This window comes from Hippocampus zosterae, chromosome 9, assembly GCF_025434085.1.
Source record: "Hippocampus zosterae strain Florida chromosome 9, ASM2543408v3, whole genome shotgun sequence".
In the NCBI taxonomy this organism is placed as follows: Eukaryota; Metazoa; Chordata; class Actinopteri; order Syngnathiformes; family Syngnathidae; genus Hippocampus; species Hippocampus zosterae.
The window spans coordinates 17,344,062-17,364,977 of record NC_067459.1 but is presented as its reverse complement, the minus strand read 5'-3'; the positions used below and the strand labels follow the sequence as shown (position 1 = coordinate 17,364,977).

The window sequence follows — 20,916 nt, the reverse complement described above, 5'->3', positions numbered from 1 at the left end:
CTGCTCGAAGTCGGACATACTCAATTGCATTTTGCTGACTTTTCAAATTTGTTCGTTGTATATACTAGGCCAAAAATGGAAACCGCACGATTGTTGTTTTATTGCTGTCACGTTCTGAGATGTCATGTAAAAAATAGCTAGTTCTCACTTAAAATTTGTTGTAATCATACATTCCATTACAGCAAAAATAAGAAAAAGAAATTAAATAGTGTAGACACAACAAAGGTAGTCTCATGATGATTTGACATGGCCGTTGCATGTCCTCTGTTCAACGTTCTTGATGAAGGGCAGCATACATTTGTCTCCTCCCATGAAGCGATACGTGGCAAGGTTTGCGTCCCATGGTAATAAACTACGGAGGAAGAGAGTACAACACCATAAGTTGCCGTCGTGATCCCAAGGCGGTTATATTCAGCTGTCGAGGAATTAGTGTGAAAAATGAGCTGCACTTACGCTCGTGTCAAAAATGGGATGTACATAAGGCGAGGGATGCAGATCATTTGCTGTTCTGCCAAAATGGCTGTCATGGACTGCTGAACGGTGTACAGAGGCTCCAGAGGTGGGATTAGACTGCGAAGCTCCTTCCTGAAAATCCAAATGTATTTATAGAACTGTATCACCTTGAAAATAAAATCATCTCCTCTTGAATTTCACCTTATTTCGCAGCCTGCGAACATCCCTGTGTCCACGATGTAAGGACAAACTAGCGTGGTTTTAATTCCATCCAGATCCTCTGCCAGCAACTCATGGGTCAGTGACTCGTGGAAACCGACCGCCCCAAATTTACTGGCACAGTAATCCTGCAGAAAGTGTGTCAATGTCTTAAGGCAGTCCTGGTCATCGGTATCGTATTAAAAATGAAAACAATTGTGGGGCACCATCCATTTAGCTATGATTCATTAACCGTCTTCGTACGAATCACTGCTCTCTAAGAAATAACTTCCACCGCCTGATAAATTAAATTGAAATTGTGCATTGTATCTAAAAGGTAAATAACTACAACTGAACTGCGCTTAAATGTAATAACTGGGTTAAAAAAATGTCTTGACACCAATATGTACAGCTTGAACCTTTTTAAGTCTGTGACTCATGTACCACGAGGGCGATCCTGTGTAGTGCTACTTAACCACACTTTGAGAACGCCTACTTTTGAGAAGTCTTGAAACTCTTTTGTCTTACCTCCACACATGCGGTGCTGAAGAGGCCAAGGGCACTGGCAACGGTTACTATGTGACCGTGGTTCTTTGCTTTCATCTGAGGCAAGAAGGCCTTGGTCATCTGAGTTAGAAAGAAAATGTTACTCTTGTCGTGTGGTTTGAGTATTGCACTTAAGGTGTTCTGTGCAGTTTTGCTTATACCTTAGTGAACATGGTGTGTGTGAGGGATAACATATTAAACATGTCTCTTGCATGTCACGAGATTGTGCTGGAGTGCCTAATGTTATGATCGCTAAATCCCATTATGTGTGTTGTGCCGTTACAATGAGCTTTCATATTTTAGCACAAGACCGGAGCTGTAAGCGGATCATCGTTAGATTCACATGCTTTAACTGGATGTTTTGGTGAGCACCAGCGCCCCATAGAAAAGGTGGGCAACGTATACACGGCCCTTCGCATTTGAGCACAAGGATTTGCTCAGCCTCGCTGTACAGGAAACTGCCTCCTATCCACAATGATCATTAAGGCCTCACGGGGGATATGTTGGAGCGCCTGCTTCCTTCACACTCTAGTGCACAAATACCAACTGAATAGATGTTACATAACTCATGTCAAGCGAGTAGATGGTTCATATGGTTTCCCCAGCATGGACCCACATAAGAATGATGCATGTAGGTAGGTTTCTCATGTCAAAAAATAAATACAAAAAATAAACCAGACATACCTAAAAACTACTTAAGTACAGTAATGGCGTATTTATACCTCGTTTTGTCACACCACTGGTATTACAGTATATACAGGTAACTGATTGTATACTGACGCACATTGCAGAGACTGTACTTGGTTACTTGTACCTTTATAACATTTTAATTTTACTTGAAAAACGTTGTCAAGTTACATTTGACATAAATAGTTATATATTATGGTTTGGCAAAGTACGTTCGCCCACTCTGCTCGCAAGTATCGGGCTATTTGTGTGGCCGGGTCGAAACTCACCCAGAACAAAGCGTGGCAGTTGACGAGCAGGGTGCGTTCCAAAAGCTCGTCGGGGCATTCGAGTAGCCTCCTGCCGGCCACCACGCCCGCGTTGTTGACCAGCATGGACACGTCCCCGACCTCCGTCCTCACCCGCCCCGCCGTCTCGTAGATGCTCTCCCGCCGGGACAGGTCCACCGTGTAGGCGTGCACCTTGACACCCAGCTCCCGGGCCAGCTGGGCGGTGCGCTCGTTGGCGGCCGCGTTGCAATCCCACAGAACCAGGCGGGCGCCCTCTTTGGCGAACTCCAGGGCGAATAGGCGACCCAGGGCACCCCCGGCCCCGGTGATCAGGCATAGCTCCCCTTCGATGCTCTTGAGCCTGGGCCGCAGGAACGTCTGCACCACGGCGGCCAGGATGGCGTAGGTCAGGTCGATGAGCATCAGTAGCAGGTCGACGATGATGATCATGGTGCTGCCACCAGGGACAACTTTGTCGTGTGGCGTGGTACCGAAAGGATAGACGTTTTATATAACCGGATTAGGATTTAGCCAGACGCTTGGCGGCACCAATAGGTCAAGCTTTTTTGTCTGATGTCAGAAAGTGAGTGACGAACCCGTGAGCGTTCATAACTCTATTCAGTCGAAGAATTATGATTTGCGCAGTAGAAAACGTTGCAATTCCGAAACACCGACCCCCGTTATTCGCGGGATCAGGGACTGGGCCGGGCTGTGAATAGCGAAAATCCATGTATAGTTGACCGCCATTATAAGTGTTTTTGTTTTTTAGGGGGACGGGTCCGCTCGCGGGAAATGCACGGGTTGTGGGTTCCACACTCAACTCACAAATACAGAAAAAGTGAGATTTGTTAGATTTGTTGTGTTCTTTCAGTCTGCTCTAATACAGTACACACACAGGAAGTATGCTAATGGAAATTTCCCCAAATCCCACAAGTGTTGTCATGTTAGTGATACATACCAAATAAAATGTATCTTTTCCCATGACTTTACATCTCAAGCCATTTGCCTACATTGTGGTATATTGGGGAAAAATGTAACATTTCAACAACTACTGTATTATCCTTGACTTTAAATTTTAAAATGTCTTATCGATCAATTTGTGGCGTATATGTAATAATATCAATATATATGAATAATATGTCAAACATTTGTATCGTTTCACAGTCAAAACGGGCTTCTGAGGGAAACTGCAACTACCTTGTGGCCTGAGACAATTTTTACACAAGCAATCATTATGTGTGCTTTCCATGTCTGTTTTGTAAAACGTTTGGAGTTATGAGTTATGAATGATCAATGATGTAAAGCGGATTATCCCTCCCAGACTAAATATGTTAAGGTGATAAACGTTTTAGCACGTGGACACAAATCCCAAATATTTAGAATTTTTCTCATGAACACTTAGGAAAATGTGTACTTTTGTCATGAACAACAACCATAACCAGCAGTTAAGACCGTATGTTACCTCAGCGTGTTTGTGTAATCGAAGTCTATAGTTGTGACTTGAGTCGACAGTGTTCTTTAAAAAAAAGTGGGTCATGATGGGCACAACAATTCAAAATAGCTGTGAGAAAATCAGGATCATAACCCTTATTCTTATTCAACACATTGTCAAGTGAACAATTACTGTAACTATTTTTAAATGGTTAACTTAATTGTGTTTGTTTATCCACCCATCCATCCAATCGCGAAAGGTTTCATAACATGGGTGCGTTCGCATGTGGGACCACAAGAGAGTGCTATTGTTTTAGATTTACACTCACAAGCGGCACCCTTGACCATATGTCACTTTTTTGTGATCACATGCATTTTGAGAAGCTCACTTTTTAATTCCTTCCTTTAAAAAAACATGAAAATAGCTTTTGTGACAGAGTAAGATTCGTGAGACCCAGGCTGGTGTATCTCCTTTATTAATCAGTCATATAAAGAGACAATTGCTTCAAAATTGCTCACAATCAGATCATCTAGGACATGGGTGTCCAAAGTCGGTCCTCAAGGGCCGCTGTCCTGCCTGTTTTCTAGCTCTTCAAGGAGCAACACACCTGATTCGGATGATCAGCTCATCAGCCAGCTCTGAAGCTGCATTAGAACGATCCTGATCATTTGATTCAGGTGCGTTCCAAGGAGCAACGCACCTGAATCAAATGATCAGGATGATCTAATGCTGCTTCAGAGCTGGCTGATGAGCTGAGCATCTGAATCAGGTGTGTTGCATCCGGGAGAGCTGGAAAACAGGCAGGAGTGTAGCCCTCCAGGCCCGGAGCTGGACATGCCTGATCTAGGACTACATCTCCGACTATATTTACAAGGTAATTTTGTCAAACATCGCTACATGCCTCGAATTCGAACGTCGAAGATAACACTCTACAAAGTAAACCGAGTGCTACAATGCTTGTAAAACACACACACACACACACTCAAACGATTTTGTCAGACACAAACATGGTCCAAAACCTACGAACCCCTCAATTTACACAAACATGGTCAGTACAGCGATACACAATAAGGAGCTTGAAGAGGTTAGTGTCCTCCCTGAAGCAGAAGAAGGGTAATATTGGTTCTATTGGAACATGTGCTTGGATTTAGCCTCAACCTCTTGTGTGGCATGTTGTGCTTTGAGATTAAGTTACGACAGTCTTTTAGCTTTCAGTCAGTAAAAATACATTTTAAAAAATCGACTATAGGTAGCGCTCAAAAACAGGACGAAAGGGTAAACAAATGAGCAAGGACATTGGAAATTAATCCATATGAGAACGAATTAATCATTTAAGTAGATTATGTGTTGTTTAAAATAAATTCTGTTAGACTCTTGTCCACACAGATTTATCAACATGTACAGTTTGTGTGACTGTGGTGAATACGAATGAAACTTTAGTCTTTGGCACTACAGCCCTTTCTCATTACGACCACTTTCTCTGCTTGACGTGTGGACCAAACGAGTGGGACACCAATTTATTACTCCTACAGGAAGTGAATGAGGAAGACAAATATCGCCCTATGCAGCCACAGTGGATATAAAACGTCTTCACACCCCTGTTGAAATGCCATTTTTTGGGACAACATTTGATTCATAATTTAAAAACGTTTGCGGGATCATGTGGAGACTGTTGTCATCTTTATGTTCAAATACCAAACTTGACTATTCACTGTTTTTGGACTCTTTCTGAAATACCCCGTCTTGTGTATAAATTTAGTTTTGGCGCCACCTTGTGGCATCTTTGTGCACCCGGAATTATCCAGCCTTTCACCGCTGACTTCGGGCAGGAGGCAGACTATACCCAGAACTGGTCGCCAGCCAGTCACAGGGCACATATAGAGACAAACGACCATTCACACTGTCACTGAGTGGGAATCGATGCCGCGCGGCCCACACACAACTCAGGCAAGTGGACCTACCAAATCAGCGACCCCACAAGGAACTACAGTATGTTGATATAGGGACACTGTCTAATAAAAAAGTGCTTTGGCGCCATTTTGCGGTATCTCTCGTCACTGATAAACTTTCATCAGTGACGTGCCATTTACACGACTCTTGGCGGGACTCCACCTTGATCGCCAACTAGAGTGTTGTCACGTAAACGTTCCATACATTTCACGAGGTAAATGAAAGATGGGTCCGACCAAGGCCTTTGTCTCATTATGTGCAGCGATCTCCTATGTGCAGTTCATGGCTGAGCTGCCACAAATCTCCTTCATCAGTGACAGCTTGTATCATTTCCCGTGGGTTCAATAGTTCGCCGAGTTAGAAAGTTCGTTCCATGGAATTCCACGACACCCTTCGTCTAAAGACACTGGTGTAAACCAGCCCCCTCTGCCGTCCCAGACCATCCAGTTGCATGCCTGCCATGATATTTATAGAACGAACACGCATCCTCATAAAGGATGTCTCAACCCAGAGGCAATTTTTGCATTGCCATTCTGCACAGAGGACCCAAGCGGGTTTTGAACATGAAAAATAGAGTGCATGAGTGCTGTGCGTATTATTGAGCTATACTTCACACTGGCGGTACGTTGGCCTGCGTCTTTGTTTCCAAAAGAGCAGAAGAAATGCAAGCGATGTCCTAGTGATTCAAAGAAGACTTCACTGCACTCATCACGGACTTCAGTCGTAATCAGGCTGACGGCTCGCCTTGCTCCAGTCGCATTCAAATTTCACCGTCAGTACCTCTACGCAGTGAGGTAAATATTTAGAGTTTGTGGCTGAATATGCTGTGGTCATTCTTGATTGGTTACTTAAGATGATGACCTGTTTTGGATCAGATGTCTTATCCAATGTAACGTCATTGGTCCGAAAATTATATTCTGTTTGACTACCAGTGATGTATCTTTATCCAGCTAGACCAGAACATGAAAGACCCTGTAAAGTGAATTCTGAGGTTTCCTTTCCAAATGGCTCACAGCTTAAATCATTTCTAAAGACTGAGAACTATGTAGTATTAAGTAATTAAACAGTTCACCCAACCCAGAGAGGGATGGGGGCATATAAAACAAAAATCTGACGTGGCACCTTTGTTCTGGTGTGTGGCTGTTTTAGAGCGCCTTGTTGTCGCGGTGTGGAAAAGCCCTGTTCAGGTGGATATATTCCAGCTACTGGAGGCTTTATCTTTTCATGTCTCAAACATGTATTTGTTTATGTGTAGGCCTAAGGCGCTAGAGTCTAGCTCTAGCACCTACTAGCAGCTAGACAAAGTAGCATCCGTTTTGCTAGGTCATAGTGGTGTTTGCTGATATTTGAGTGGGGCGTGGTTTTAAGAGACAGGCTGCCAGAATCTGAGAGGAGAGAGTACGGCATGCTTTTTCCCAAATTTGAAGCTTGATTTTATATACGCGGTCATTTTTTTTAATCATTTAAATTTGGCAGTTTCTTAACAAAATTCTTTTATTTCTTTATTTTAAATGCTCTTCAAATTGATTGCAGAAGGTACAATGACTTGGTGTATCCATCATTATTTACATAGGTACTGTATGTACAGTATATTATTTTGCTTTGGTGGTGTTGGAGGTCTTCGTCACTGCCAATTAGATAGACTCTTGCTCGCATCAATAGTGAGCCACCCAGTCGCCATGGAAACAGTGATTGTCCACTTTAGAGTGTGTTTGTGATTGGAGCCACTTTCATTTTACTGTGTAAATGTTAAAACGCTAGTCAAGGCTACTCATTGAAGTCACTGGAAATTCCATATCGGATTTTAAAAAATCATTATTACTGTGTTGATAATAACAGCATGCTATTTTCTTTATGGTAGTGATTACCGACTGGGAGAAATCACATTATTTCTACTGCTTTACCCCTACTGCACGGAGCATAGAGTTTTATGAGGTGCCGTCCGGCACACAATGCAGCAATACCTCTCACACACCTGACTGAAACATACACATGCCCGAATATTTTTATATTCACATGCACAACTTCAAGGCGCTCAACAGCAATTTTAGTAATGTGTGGAAATGGTAATTGGGAATTATGTCCCCGATGGCCACTCATCTATTTGGCCTTAACTTAGCAAATTGGTTGCGTGCCATAGAAAAGACTAAGTACTGTACAGTATATGTGACGGGTAGCTATGAACTTTAAAAAAAATTGAAAATAAAACATCTTTCAGATTCCGAAATGAATACAAGGGAAGTAATGTAAGTTATTTATCCTTTCTGTTTGGGCCGGTACTAAATGACTCATGGACCGGTATCGGTCCGCTGCCCAGGGGTTGGGGACCACTGCTCTAATATATTTATTTCACTGATTTTGCGGCAAATAAATGAGCTCCCTGAAGTAAATCGTACCTTTATTCTACTGGATGTTGCAGACAAAGTCATCACCTTCAATGAGCTATCAGAGAGTAGTCTTTGGTTCTTCGTATTGCACAAAGGATAAAGGGAGAGACGTTTACACAAGGACACATAAGCAAACATTACAAAGGTATCTACTGTTTACTATCATCTGATCGATGCAAGTCCAAAAGAATGCATTTCATACACCGAAATGCACAACTATGAGTTTAGGACAGTATATCTAAGAGTCATTTTTTTTTTTAATAAAATCTCTTAAAAATATAAATTTTCTTTTCCTTGTACAATAAACAGGTATTGAATGTACTATCATACTTTTTTTTAAAGTAATACATTGTACAATATCCCCACAAAACGATTTCAGCATCGACTATCCAGCTAAAAAGTGGTGCCCTGCGTGAACGCGTACAGTTTTTCTCACGCTAAGGTGCCGTCTTTTCGGGGATAAGGGGTGTCAAGAGGCCTTGCCATTTTTCTAAATGTGCAAAACAAGTACAAACACAAACGGACAGAAGCACTCCTAAGGAACACAACTTGAGAGACCGAGAGCGGACATAACAGTAGGTACATTGTTTATGAAAGATAATTATTGCACACACTCATTTGCGTTGCATCTGTTCAACTTGTAGAGAGTCCCAAACTCTGGACAACATCAACTAAGGCCAGTTTTTGAGGAAAGAGGCGAACAGTGGCAAACTATACATCGGAACCAAAGTAATGCCACAATCAATCATTTCTAGAACGTCATATTTGTCATATTTCCCCAACGGTAGAAATCTGGGTCACTGTTCAATGATAAGTATGTCAAAATAATATACACAATTAATCCCCAAATGTTTAATATGTTTTAAAAAATTGCGATAAGATTCAAATGTATTTGATGAATGTGAAACTTGTAATTGTAGAGGACACTTAAAAAGTAACAAAAGACTGGTGGCCGTGCTACAGATATGTATGAAAATAATCAGCATTTTTTTCTCCATATTTTGAAATGATTCATATTTTGAGCAAACAATCTTCTGCCAAAATCCCAGCACAATCTAGAGCATTCCAATCAATTATACATTGAGAGTAAAAATGTTCACAAGGGCATTGCTTGTCTATTAGCACGTTCTCAGGAAAAATGTAGCAGAATAATGACAGAAAACGTTATGCACTGTTCCATTTGAGCTTTCATATGCAGACAAAGATAATACACAAAGAAAAGTTTCACAACTCACACTATATGCTGCAGTGATAATGTTTTTGCAGAGGATAAAGAATATATGCCTGTTGCTTCACCTTTTGTGGCCTGTTATAACGTTGTGACTATCAATGCCATTCGTTTACACGTCCGTCGAGTTTTGCTTTTCGTACAAAATCCTTCTAAATTCTTGTACAAAGACGGTGGCTCGGAGCTAAATGAACAAATGTAGAAGTAAGCAGAACATAAACGACATTCACATCATCCACAAGTCTTTTCACAGGATATGTTGTGCTCTCTCTTTCGACGACTCCTTCACATGTTTGAAATATCAGTCATTTGATAATTATTATTTTTAAAATCAGAGTTCACTGCACTTCTCCATTGTCTTGTTTCTGTGTGCACTCACTTGAGTCACATTTACGTTTTTGAATGACTCTTGTCTCCCTGAAGTGGCTGTACTTCAGCCAAGTGGTTCTCCTGTCCATCTCGCATCCACGCGCGATGACTGCCCAGCTTCCTCTGGAAGCCCTCCATGTGGTTGGCTCCCTTACAGCCAAACCTGGGACTGGCTCTGTCCAGGAGTCTCTGCGCCGGGCTGATGACCGATGCGTCGTGCAGGTGCTCCTCCTCGTCCGTGTCGGCGTCGATGAACTGGTGGATGGAAGCGTCGTGGAATGTGAAGATGTGTGGAGGTAAGTTCTCCGGACTCTTGCTGGGCGTCCTGCTGCTCGCAGTAGTATAGACGGACACCTCCGGGCTCTGGACTGAAGAGCCATCGGAGAGCACCCCAACCCCCGAATCCCGCCCTCCTCTGAAGGTCACCCTGACTGATGGGCCCTTGATTGGATTGCCACAATGGAGATCATTGGAGCCCCTTCCGCTCAGGGGTGTGGCACTGCCTTCATTCTCATTCTCCAAGGTGGGTTCCAGGCTCGGATTTGTGCTGACCCTGCCGAGAATATTGAAACGAGAGCTTTCGGGGAAATCGGTGGCGCAGCTGATGAAGCTGTCGATACTGGACATGCTCCTCACATCCGTTACGGCTCCCATCTCGAATTCCGCTCGGTGACGCCCGGCTTTAGACGGCACCTTTTCCTTGCTGTTGAGGTCGGGTTGCGACTGAGTCTTGGCCATGATGTCGTACATTTCCTCCAGAGTCTGAGCACTGAGATGTTGAGGGCTTCCCGAAGGCTTGGCTTGCTCCCGGTGACACAATTCCAGGCGGTGCTTGGCACTGCTGGGACTCGTTTCCGACTTGACTTGGGGTTTCCCTTTCTGCGGGCTATGAGATACATGATTCACAAGGACCTTCTTTCCCACTTTGTCATCCTTTTTTTCCACCATGATGTCCATGAGCTCTACGCTGCGGCCAAAGGCGTCCTTCATGTTCATGGAGATAATGCTGCCATTTCTCTTTGCCCTCTCCAGGGCCTCCCTCCTTTTGATGGCTTTTTCCTGCCTCTTTTGTTCTTTGTAGAACTCGGAGAAGTTGTTGACAATGATGGGGATCGGCAGGGCAATCACCAACACGCCCGCAATGCAGCATAACCCTCCTACTATCTTTCCCAGTAACGTTTTGGGATAAATATCTCCATATCCCACCGTGGTCATCGTAATCGTAGCCCACCAGAAGGAGGCCGGGATACTTTTGAACTTGGTGTCCTCTTCGTCCTTCTCGGCAAAGAACACCAGGCTGGAGAAGATCATAATACCCATGGCCAGGAAAAGGATCAGCAGGCCCAGCTCATTGTAGCTCCTGCGGAGGGTGAAGCCCAGTGACTGAAGCCCCGTGGAGTGCCGAGCCAGCTTCAAAATACGCAGGATGCGCATGATCCGGAAAATCTGCACCACGCGTCGGACGTTCTGGAACTGCAGCACGCTCTTGTTGGATTCCGTCAGGAAGATGGTGACGTAGTAGGGCAGGATGGCCAGCAGGTCGATGATGTTCAGGGGGCCCTTGAAGAACTTCCATTTGTTGGGGGAAGAGAGGAAGCGCAACAGGTACTCCATGGTGAACCAGGCGATGCAGATGGCCTCGACGTGGGCCAACTGAGGGTTGTCTGTGGGTTGACCAAACTCATCCGTGTCCTGCAGCTCTGGCAGCGTGTTCAGGGACAAGGCGATGGTGGACAGCACAATGAAGAGGATGGAGATGATGGCCAGAATCTGGAAGTAATGACACACACACAACACAAACAAATCAACGGGGAAAGAAGCCATATTCATTCCTTTTGTTCCATCAAGGACCCTGTTGGCTCATAATATAATTCGATTAGATCACATCGGAGCTGCACCGTGCCACAGCAGTTTGCAAATTTGCCTCACAGTTCAGAGGTACATTGACTTTGCGTGATCTCACTGGCATTCACATAATAAAAGTACTAGTTTAACAAAATGCTATTTTAACCCTTTCAGGGTTGCTACAGTGGACTGCTGATCAAGTTATCAGGTTACTGGGTGCAAGAAAAGGGTTAAAAAAGACTCTTCTTAATAAGCTGTTAATGTATTGGTGGATGACACTAAATAGTGCATCTGTGTTTTGGCAACTCCTAATTTTCAAGTAAACTGATCCTTTTCACTAGAGAATGAAAGTCACATGACCTTAGTCGGGGGCCATAATTGGTTCCTTGGACATAGACCCTTTTTGGTGTAACTAAGGCCCCTTCAAATTCTAAACTTCAAGTTTTTTAGTGTCAATGTACAGGTACGTCAAGGTTTACTTGCAAGTTAAGGTATTGTCATGTTAATATTAAATAATTTTGTATCTCTATTTTTTAATCTTAGTAAAGCATCAGCTGCTTTATTCATATTTCAAGTTATTTACACTTCAGGAAGCCTTTGTTGCTTTTGGAAAAAAATATATTTTCTTTTATCAGGTTGACAGATCTGATGAAATGTCTGCATTCAAATGTCATATTTGGCACCGCACACAAAATGCAAGGTCATAATAAAAAAAATGGGTTAAAAAAAACATCTCAGCTGTTACCTGCCATCTGTGTTGCGTTCAGCTCGTCCTTCTCAAAACCTTGAACCAGCGCTCTACAAGCTTACATTTTCAAAGCCAAATCATCAACACGAAACAAACAAGTATTGTCGAGCCAAGTTGCGCATCATGTCTGATAATAAACTCCTTGCCTCGTGTACAATTCACCGAGGGCATGGGCAAAGAATAGGAATCTAGGAGGGCCCAGGGATGTACTATAAAACGGTACGTGTGAGCTACGATAGTTAACAGATTGCAAAAGTGTGTGTGTGTGTGTGTGTGTGCGCGCGTGCCGGTAAGGGTAGATCCCGGGAGGTTAGTTGATCGAAAAGTAGATCTTCGGTCCTAAAAGTTTGGGCACCCCTGATATACAGAATAACATCACTCCTTCTTGTGTGACGTACATGTTGAAATGATGACAATACATGATGTACTCGTGTGGGTCTTGGAGGAATCAACTTTCAAATTTAGATCTTGAGCTGAAAAGGTTTGGGAAAATGTATTTCCAAAATGTTTCAAGAACGAGTCGTGGAAACCTTTTCAGTCATCATTGTTTGGATCTAATCTCCTGAGGACAATGGGGTACGGTCACAGCGCCAGAGGTTAAGCAGGTTATAGAGGCAATGTATGCCACGCCCATTAGTCCTCAATCTGTGAAATCCAGTACAAGGTCACTGGTTTGCTGCGATGGGCGGGATTTTTTCCGCTCATTAACACTCACACACTTTAATGAAACTTGACAGGTGAATCCTTTTGCACCCACCTTGTCCTTTGCAGGGAGTGGGCCTAAAAACAGGGGCATACCTTGCGGAATTGGGTAAAGACGCATGGAACTCAAATAGCCATCAAAGGGCCAGGGCAGCATTTAAATTCGAGCAGGACATTGACTGAAAATAGTTCGCTTTGGCTCCCAAGAGAAAGAGTGATGGATGAAAAGGCTCACATTTGAGTCATTAGAAGTGGCTCTCTCGGCACTGAATAATCGCACCCAATGGAATAAAACAAGTCAATGTGACACATTAACAGCATCCCGAAAGGTGACAGGCCAGACTCGGAGTCATCACTGTGGGCAATATGTGCTGCTATAGAAATCCAAACCCTGAAAATCCCTAAAGAATACACATGGAGTATTTCTAATTGAGAAACAACCACAACAAACAACCGAGCCACCTCCCCCACTCCCCCAATATGGGCTGCGTAGTGTATCGCTCGCTCACCCACATCGGCTTTCATCAAGCTGAATGCACAGACCAGGCCGTCAAGCTAATTAATCACGCTGACTACAAATGACAACTGCAAAACTGAACAGAGGCGTGTTTTGTGCAGAGAGAAGACCGAGCATGACGGGCGACAAAACACCTGAACATTCAACCTTTTCCATCCCCGCCCGCTTTGTTCCCCCCATGCTGGCAGGAGATGTGATAGAGATGTGATGACAGCCGTGAGATGCAGATAGAGACCAGACTCAACGTGACGTCTAATGTTCTGAAAAAGTGGGAATGAGGCACACCCTGCACTTTGCCTTAGTTGTGAATATTCTCAGTGAGGCAATAGCATCTGTGTGCGATTGTTGGCATCCGTGTGAATGAGGAAATAGCTTTTCATTCACCACATACGTCAATACAAACTCTGACTTTGCTAAGATGATCGTGCTCACTTTTGATGAGTTGATATCGCTATTGTCGCTATATCTTCAATGCCCTACTGATTTAAGAGATTTGTTTCTAAATCCTAAAGGGCTGCGCAACGAATGGGCGGTGACTCGAATTGACACGTGAAGTGACTGTTAAAAACGAACGCTGAATATGAATTTTCAGAGTGGGAATCAATCGTCTCATGCTGTTGACACCCATAAATGTCAGAATGTTTAGCTGGCTCATGAAAACTGGATTAAAACTGTTCAATAGTTTGCCAATAAATCCCACCTAGCTAGTGTATCGATGGCTTTATCGTTACATTGCTGTTGGCCTCTCACGCTGTCCTGGCACGAATGGAGTTTGCAGGTTGGGGCATTCGACCGGAGAGACGAACCATCCCAGGTTAGCTTAGCACTAGCTAGCTGCTACGACAGAAGACGGATAAAACTTCCAAAAGCAAAAAAAAAAAAAAACAAACAAACAAAAACACACGCATACCCCCTGGGTTCTGCCGTTGGCTAGAATGCGCCAAGGAATCCCATAGGTAAAAATAAATTATTTTAGATGAAAAGAGCACATCTTTCCATAGGAACTTTGAGCAAGGTACGGACACGTCATTGTCCAACATCTTACCTGATTTTTCATTTGCAAGAAACCTTCACGATGAGAAAAAAAAAACTAAACACAATTGTGTGTGCTCTTACAGTGTGTGGTGTACTCGAAATGACCAACACAGCACACATGAAGCATTTTGACCCCTTTAACTTGTGGATTTGTAGTACTCCATCTTCCATGACATCATCCATCCATCTCTTTCCTGCAGTGCTTGAGGGTCAATTAGGTTCACAGGTGTGCTGTGGCCTATTCGTGCTGACTTTGCAGACGCGGTGGACACACTGGACTGGTTGCCAACCAACCGCGGGGCATAAAGAGACAAACATTCACATTCATATACATTTGGGGACAATTTAGAGTCTTCATTGAACTTAACATTCATGTTTTTGGGACGAGGATAGGAAGACTGGGTGAGAAAACCCACGCAAGCACAGGGCCCTTGTCGAGATTCGAACCACAAATCTGAGAAGAGTAAGGCAAATACCGAAGTCCATCAGGCAAGCGTGTCTCGTGTCACTTAGCTAGTTGGCTAACGAATTAGATTTTGATGATGACCTCTTCAGACACAGGGAGAGCCTGCCTTGCTTCCTGTTTGCATAAAATGTGGTTAGATCTCCCGCCGATGCTAATAATAAACGACAAACACACAGCAACGTTCCCGCCCGTGCTAATTTATCCGGACGGAGCTAAGCATTGCCCTGGTGGCTGTGGAGAGTTAATATTTAATGTCCTCCCACCAGATATCGTGTCCTGGAAAAAAGGTGTAAAGAGCAGGCCTTGTGTTCTCTTTGCTTTTATTACACATGTGTGATGGAAAAAGAGTCGGACAAACGAGGAGAGGATAATATGCAGAGAACACGGCAGGATGACACCTCACGTTAGGATCCACATTTTCTCATTCTCCATTTTCCCTTTTTGTCATTCAACAGCAGTCCAGTGACTCTCAAGCTGGTTTGATAAAGAAGACGCTAATCACCGTCGAACGTGTAGCAAAGTACGAAAATGGCAGATAACCTTTCCAAAGAATAACCTCTCCTCCTCCATCTCACCTTCCTCGTCGGCTTTCATACGCCATCAAGAGCCCTCTCTGAAGGTTCATTTGTGTAAGGTGTCCGCTCGCCACTGTAAATTATAATTTGGCGTGGCATGGCCTGTTCTGGCCGACAGAGCAACTCATTGGTTGGCCACACTTCTATTCATTAGGAAGTATTGCGACTTCAACGTTTGTGCCTTAATTATTGTGAAAAATGCTGAACCCGATTCTCTTCACTCATAAGATTTGTTGCTTTGGGTCTTCAATGCTCATGCAGAGTTGGGTAAAAGAGTTTTGGTTTCTTTGGCTCCACGGTAATTGACATGAATTTTTGCTGCTCACCAAGATTCATGACAGCATGGAAAAGTAAAATGTCGTGTTTTGTGGATTCCTCAGATTGCAAGAAAGTCGGAGTATTTCACAAAATAAGTCTTTTGAGCCCACATTTGCATTTTTCCAAGGCTTGGTCATGTTTGGAGACGATCAGTGTATATGCATGAGTACGGAGAAAAAAAAAGCATTTGAAGGGCAATTTTCAGGGGGCGTGTAGTACTGAAGAGCCTTTTATTGTCAAGAAATGAAGGTCTGTGTAGCTTCTCAGTCATCCAATCCACGTTGGTGCGCAAATGTTGAAGCGAGGCCACTTGCAAGGCTGCACAATCCTAATTTCAGCATCAAATTCTCGAGTGCCGTGCTTTTTTGTGATTAATATTTATGAATATGTGCTTTACACTCTGAGGAATGAAGTCAAGTGTCGAATGATCTCACAAATGGTATAACAAACTGAAGGATCACATCGTTATGTGTTCTTGTCTTGGCTCATTCCGTTGTGATTAAAATTACCGAGGCGCCTTGTGTTTTAGTCTCGCGGCTAACAAACAAAACTTTGATGAAACTATAATGTCCTTGGTGGAGGTAATTATAATCAAGAGCAAAATAAACCAGCACATTAGTCTGCATTTCTGTGGCAGCTGCTGTTTTTCAGAACAATTTCCGCCTGCAAAATTCTGCTCTACTTAATTCAAACTTTTATCAAGATCAGCACTAAGTTTTACAGTTTTTATCGCATGAAATATTAGTTTGATATATTTATAGTTTTCCCTTAGGTGATTGTGAGAAATGAACAGAAATTAATAATCAAAGAAGGTGACTCAGATTGTGTTGTTGAGATAAAGCCAACCAAAGATTGCACACGCGTAAACAACACATTGACAACGGTGCCGCAAGATGACGAACAAAGACAAATCTTATTGTTGCCTTTTGGGTTTTCCATTGCGTCACGCCGCGAGAAACGCTGATTCATGTCTGCTCTGGAGTCACACTTTGCGCAATCAATGAAAGGATGAAATCACTTTGTGGCTCGCCTACTTTATTTTCTGTTGAGTGCAAGGTGGCGTGTCTAAGCCCCTTATTGTGCCACATCTTTTTGTGCTCTACCAATAAACGGCTGACCTTTTTCCCAGTGGGAAGGCTGACTGCTTGAGAGGGAGTTCCCCTTCAGGAAAATTGTGTTTTTCTTTTTTTAAGACAGCAGCAGGAAGCACAGATGGAATTACGCCACCGGTACACAACAGGCTTCGCCTGATAAAATGGTAGTTGCCGTTTGATCACACACCTCCGCCTGGAGTTCTAATCTCCTTCTTGGAAAGTTCCACTCAAAGCCGACGGTGCAATAAAATGCAACCAACTCAGTTTTGTTTTTCTATAATGCCGCAACAAGATTAAGGATGGTATTATCCCGTCACGCAAAATGTAACCCTCACGGCAAGGACTATTATCCCAAATGCATTATTATTTTGACGAATTGGCAGGACACCGAAAAGAATGTGCTGTTAAGTCCAAAATTATTCATACCTTTGGCCAAATGGTATTTGTTTGGGTAGCTTCTGGCTGGAAATGATGCAAAATACTGCAAGATGCTTCACTGAATGAAGGAAGAAAATGGATTCATATAACTTATGGATATATTTGGATTTGGATAGGCGAGAGTGTCAAGGATTTTGTTTTTCTTTGACTCGAGGTGCCAGGTAATCACGAGCAGAGCATTCATTTCTGATAGGGGGGTAAAAGGATGGGAGTTTTTATGATTTATTATAACCACATAATGGGCAATAAGCTGTGAACAACATACAAAGAAGAAATAAAGGAAATGTTGAAATGAGTACAGTGATATAATGGTCATAGAAGTCTTTTTTTAACCCTTTCATACACCAATAATGACACCCTGTAACCTGATAAGCTGTCCACTGGAGTAACCGCTGTCCCTGAAAGGGTTAAGGCTCCCCAATACGCCTGAAGAGCAATACAGTATCATTTTCCGATTTCATTTTTTGAATCGCTCCAGAAACTTTACCATCAGTTTCCAACCTGAAGACACAGTGTTCTTCAGCATGTCCCTAATAGACAAGCGCTCCAGTGACCCACACAGATGCACCCTCTTCCTCTTCACTGGCATCATTTTCACCTTGGCCGACACACCTTTCTGTCCCGCACACAACTATGGGGCAATGTCATCCTCGTGTGCCTCAAGAGGTGACGATGAGATGAAGGAGATGGATGACTGAACTGCAGGCTGCGCACACCATGAGGTGCCTCTTACAAGTGTGAAGGGGGGTGTTAAAACGATGAGGTGTGTGTATGATTTTGTGAGGATGCTGTGAATCTAAAAATATTCTGTGAAAAGAACCTTAGATGAGTTTCGATCAGTGATTCCAAACCATTGTGAGGGAAATAATTTACTACTTAATAGAGCCAGACCGATGAATTAACCTGCCCATATTCGGCTTTTTGAAAATATTAATAAAATGCAGAGTATTTCTATCTCTAACAAAATATTGTGCATAATAAAAAAATACACAACCTGGGTGATCGTATAGTAACTATATAAAGTAGAAAAAATAAATAAAACAGTCAAAAACAAAAAAAGAAAAATAATCACTGTTATTTACAAGATGTCATTAAACACATCACACGCAACAGAAACCGCAGGGCAATGAACAATTATGGCGGCCGCGACGAACTACGAACTCACACCAGTTACACAAGCGACTACATGAAAAAAGACACGAACAATTATGTGCAACAAAAATGAAATGAGACGAACATTAGCTGCAACACATTATGGTGGCAGCGTTGGTGAAGTCGCATTGGGTCTCTGACATTACTGCACAACAAACAAGCACTTGCTGATTGCTATCAACTCAATGTGTAAAAACTCTCAACAAAACGTATTTTAAATAACAACACACAAAGCAATGTGGGCTTGTAACAAATCAGAGAACTAATTTAGAACACCACAAAGCAGAAAAGTAAAACCGAATAAATATTCTTAGAAAATTGATAATTAGTGCAGACCATCAACGAGATGCGACTCACGTTTTTGGTCTGCCTGAGGCTACGGCGGGAAGCAGGTGCCATACGGTGCATTGCTGCGTCACTTCCGTCATAATTTAATAACCTTTATTCGTTACTCCGTTACGCATATATGTGTATATATATGTTGCTAAAGTTTATATCATGCTTAAAGGGCATCTTGCATAAATCATGTTTTGCCAGTAACTTCACTCATTATGTTCCTTATCGCATACATTTATGATCTAAATCTCAAGCTAATTTCACCAGTTCATTCTTTCGGTATACTTCTCCTTCGTAAACATACGATATGACAACGTATTGTAAAAAAAAAAAAAACAATCAATTGGTTATTGGATTATTTTTCCTGCCAAATATTGGAATTGGAATTTAAAAAAAAAAGAAATCCATATCGGCTGAGCCCTGCTAAAAATGTACTGTGTCTTTGTTCATCTAAGTGTCATCTTGCAGCTGTCTTGTTGCTATGGCCTTTGGTCTCAGCCTGGAAGCGACAGGAGTGTTGGAAACCAGGGAAGCGCAAGTGATGAGTCACCATTAAATCTGTCCAAATTGCAGCATTTGGCAGCGTTCTGCTTGGAAATCTTTCACGATTCATTTTTAATTGAGCCCAGTTTTGTTTATGAAGCCGCAAATGACAACAACAGCAGGACCAACAAATCTCAGATGAGTAAGCGCAGTGGCCAGAAAAAGTCCCCAACAGGAAGACGCTTTGAGAGAATGATGAGTCAGGATGGCCATCTGCCTTTGATTTCTAATACGGTTCACTTTGCACAGGTTCCCACTCTACATATGTATATACATGTGTGACTGTATCAGCCTTATAATAGTCTAAAAGTATAATCGTGGATTTTTCATTATAGTTAGCTTTTATTTTGTTTTGACTTTTGTTTTTTTAATCAGTTTGGTTTAATTTGCTTTTAAAGCAGCTTTGTTAGCTTTTATTTTTTATTTTTGAAAATGCGTCACTTTAGTTTTTATTCATTGTAGTTTTCATATATTAGATCATTATTTTAATATATGGAGTATTTGTCAGATCGCACAGTATTTATTTTAAACTTGACATACAAAGTATTGTTTCATACAGGAATTTTAAAAAACTGTTTAATGTTTTGTCTTTTGTACGGACATATAGCAATACCAAAATAAATACATTAAAAAAACTTCCCATATGATATTAATTTATGAAGACAACAATCATAACCAATCATATTTCAGATAGCTTGTGTTGCCAAGTAAACTGAACTTGCTCGGGGCCTTCAGATGAAACCGAGCAAGCACCTGCCCTGCAATAGCCAATCAGATCACGAGTCTGCGTACCAGGGCCATCTTGAACGGCTTCCGTCGACACTGGACGTGCACGTTCGGTGATTGGATTAGGACCTGCTAGAGGGAGCTGTTGCTGCATTTTGACCCAAAATGGCCGAAGGAGAAGACGTTGATCTGATTGCAGGACTACTTTCCACACAATTTTCAAGACGGACCTTCCACTGGATTTACCAATTTAAGTTGTTTTACCAAGGCAGCAAGGAAACGTCAAAGCACGCCTGGGCACTTACAAGCTACGGTGCGTTTAAAAACGTTTGGGGACACTCGCGTAGATCTGCAGCTCAGTGAACAGGCACTACATTGGTGAGTAAATGAATTTTATTTTACATTTCTTCTTGTTATTTTATTTTGTTAGTATTAATGGTCACGAAATAAAATGACAAAGATACAAAAATGTATCAAATAAATCAGCTCACCTGCAATTTATAATGGTGCATTGTAGTCAGCTTCGTGCACTAAAATTCGTTCAATCTCAGCTGCTCAACATTTTCAGTTATTTGCTGTTGTGTAGCCTATTCTCAAAATGCAAATGATCTGTTAATTTTATTTTCAAATAGTTTGTTTTGTTATTGTGTGGTTGGTGTCTTATATGAAACTGCGACATTGAGCAATTTATTGGACAGACTTGTTTATGATCACACAGCGTAATTTGGGTGGCATTTTATTTAGTATTTTTAAAATCTTTTTATTTTTGACAATATCTGTAAATTTAGTTTCCTGCTCTTAATTGTGAATGCATACTTGACTTGATACACTGCCTTGGTATGTATATGTGTTCAACCTTAGAGGTACCACATGATGTTCACATGTTGATGGAAAGTAGGCCT

General features: G+C 42.3%; 2 protein-coding genes across 2 annotated transcripts in view; both read right to left on the bottom strand.

The window, feature by feature from the left end:
• Positions 1 to 76: 76 nt before the first annotated feature.
• Positions 77 to 2,810, bottom strand: LOC127608018 (retinol dehydrogenase 10-B-like). The gene is made up of 5 exons (XM_052076836.1): positions 2,154 to 2,810; positions 1,180 to 1,278; positions 655 to 800; positions 454 to 585; positions 77 to 352 (listed from the first exon to the last, which is right to left on the bottom strand). The coding sequence occupies exons 1-5, from the start codon at positions 2,601 to 2,603 to the stop codon at positions 232 to 234; spliced, it is 948 nt and encodes a 315-aa protein (XP_051932796.1). The 5' UTR covers positions 2,604 to 2,810; the 3' UTR covers positions 77 to 231.
• Positions 2,811 to 4,042: 1,232 nt separating this feature from the next.
• The window catches only part of LOC127608012 (potassium voltage-gated channel subfamily B member 1-like), a 38,786-nt gene continuing 21,912 nt past the window's right edge, over positions 4,043 to 20,916 (bottom strand). The window contains exon 3 of the mRNA XM_052076826.1: positions 4,043 to 11,289. Within this exon, the coding sequence (XP_051932786.1) occupies positions 9,541 to 11,289 (1,749 nt within the window). The 3' untranslated portion in view covers positions 4,043 to 9,540. The remainder of the gene's footprint in view (positions 11,290 to 20,916) is intronic.

Excerpts from the sequence above, each read along its gene's own strand:
- LOC127608018 (XM_052076836.1), bottom strand. The coding sequence starts at position 2,603 with ATGATCATCATCGTCGACCTGCTACTGATGCTCATCGACCTGACCTAC. Across the intron at positions 1,279-2,153 it reads ACTGCCACGCTTTGTTCTGG|ATGACCAAGGCCTTCTTGCC; the intron begins GTGAGTTTCGAC and ends TTTCTAACTCAG. Across the intron at positions 801-1,179 it reads TCAGCACCGCATGTGTGGAG|GATTACTGTGCCAGTAAATT; the intron begins GTAAGACAAAAG and ends CACTTTCTGCAG.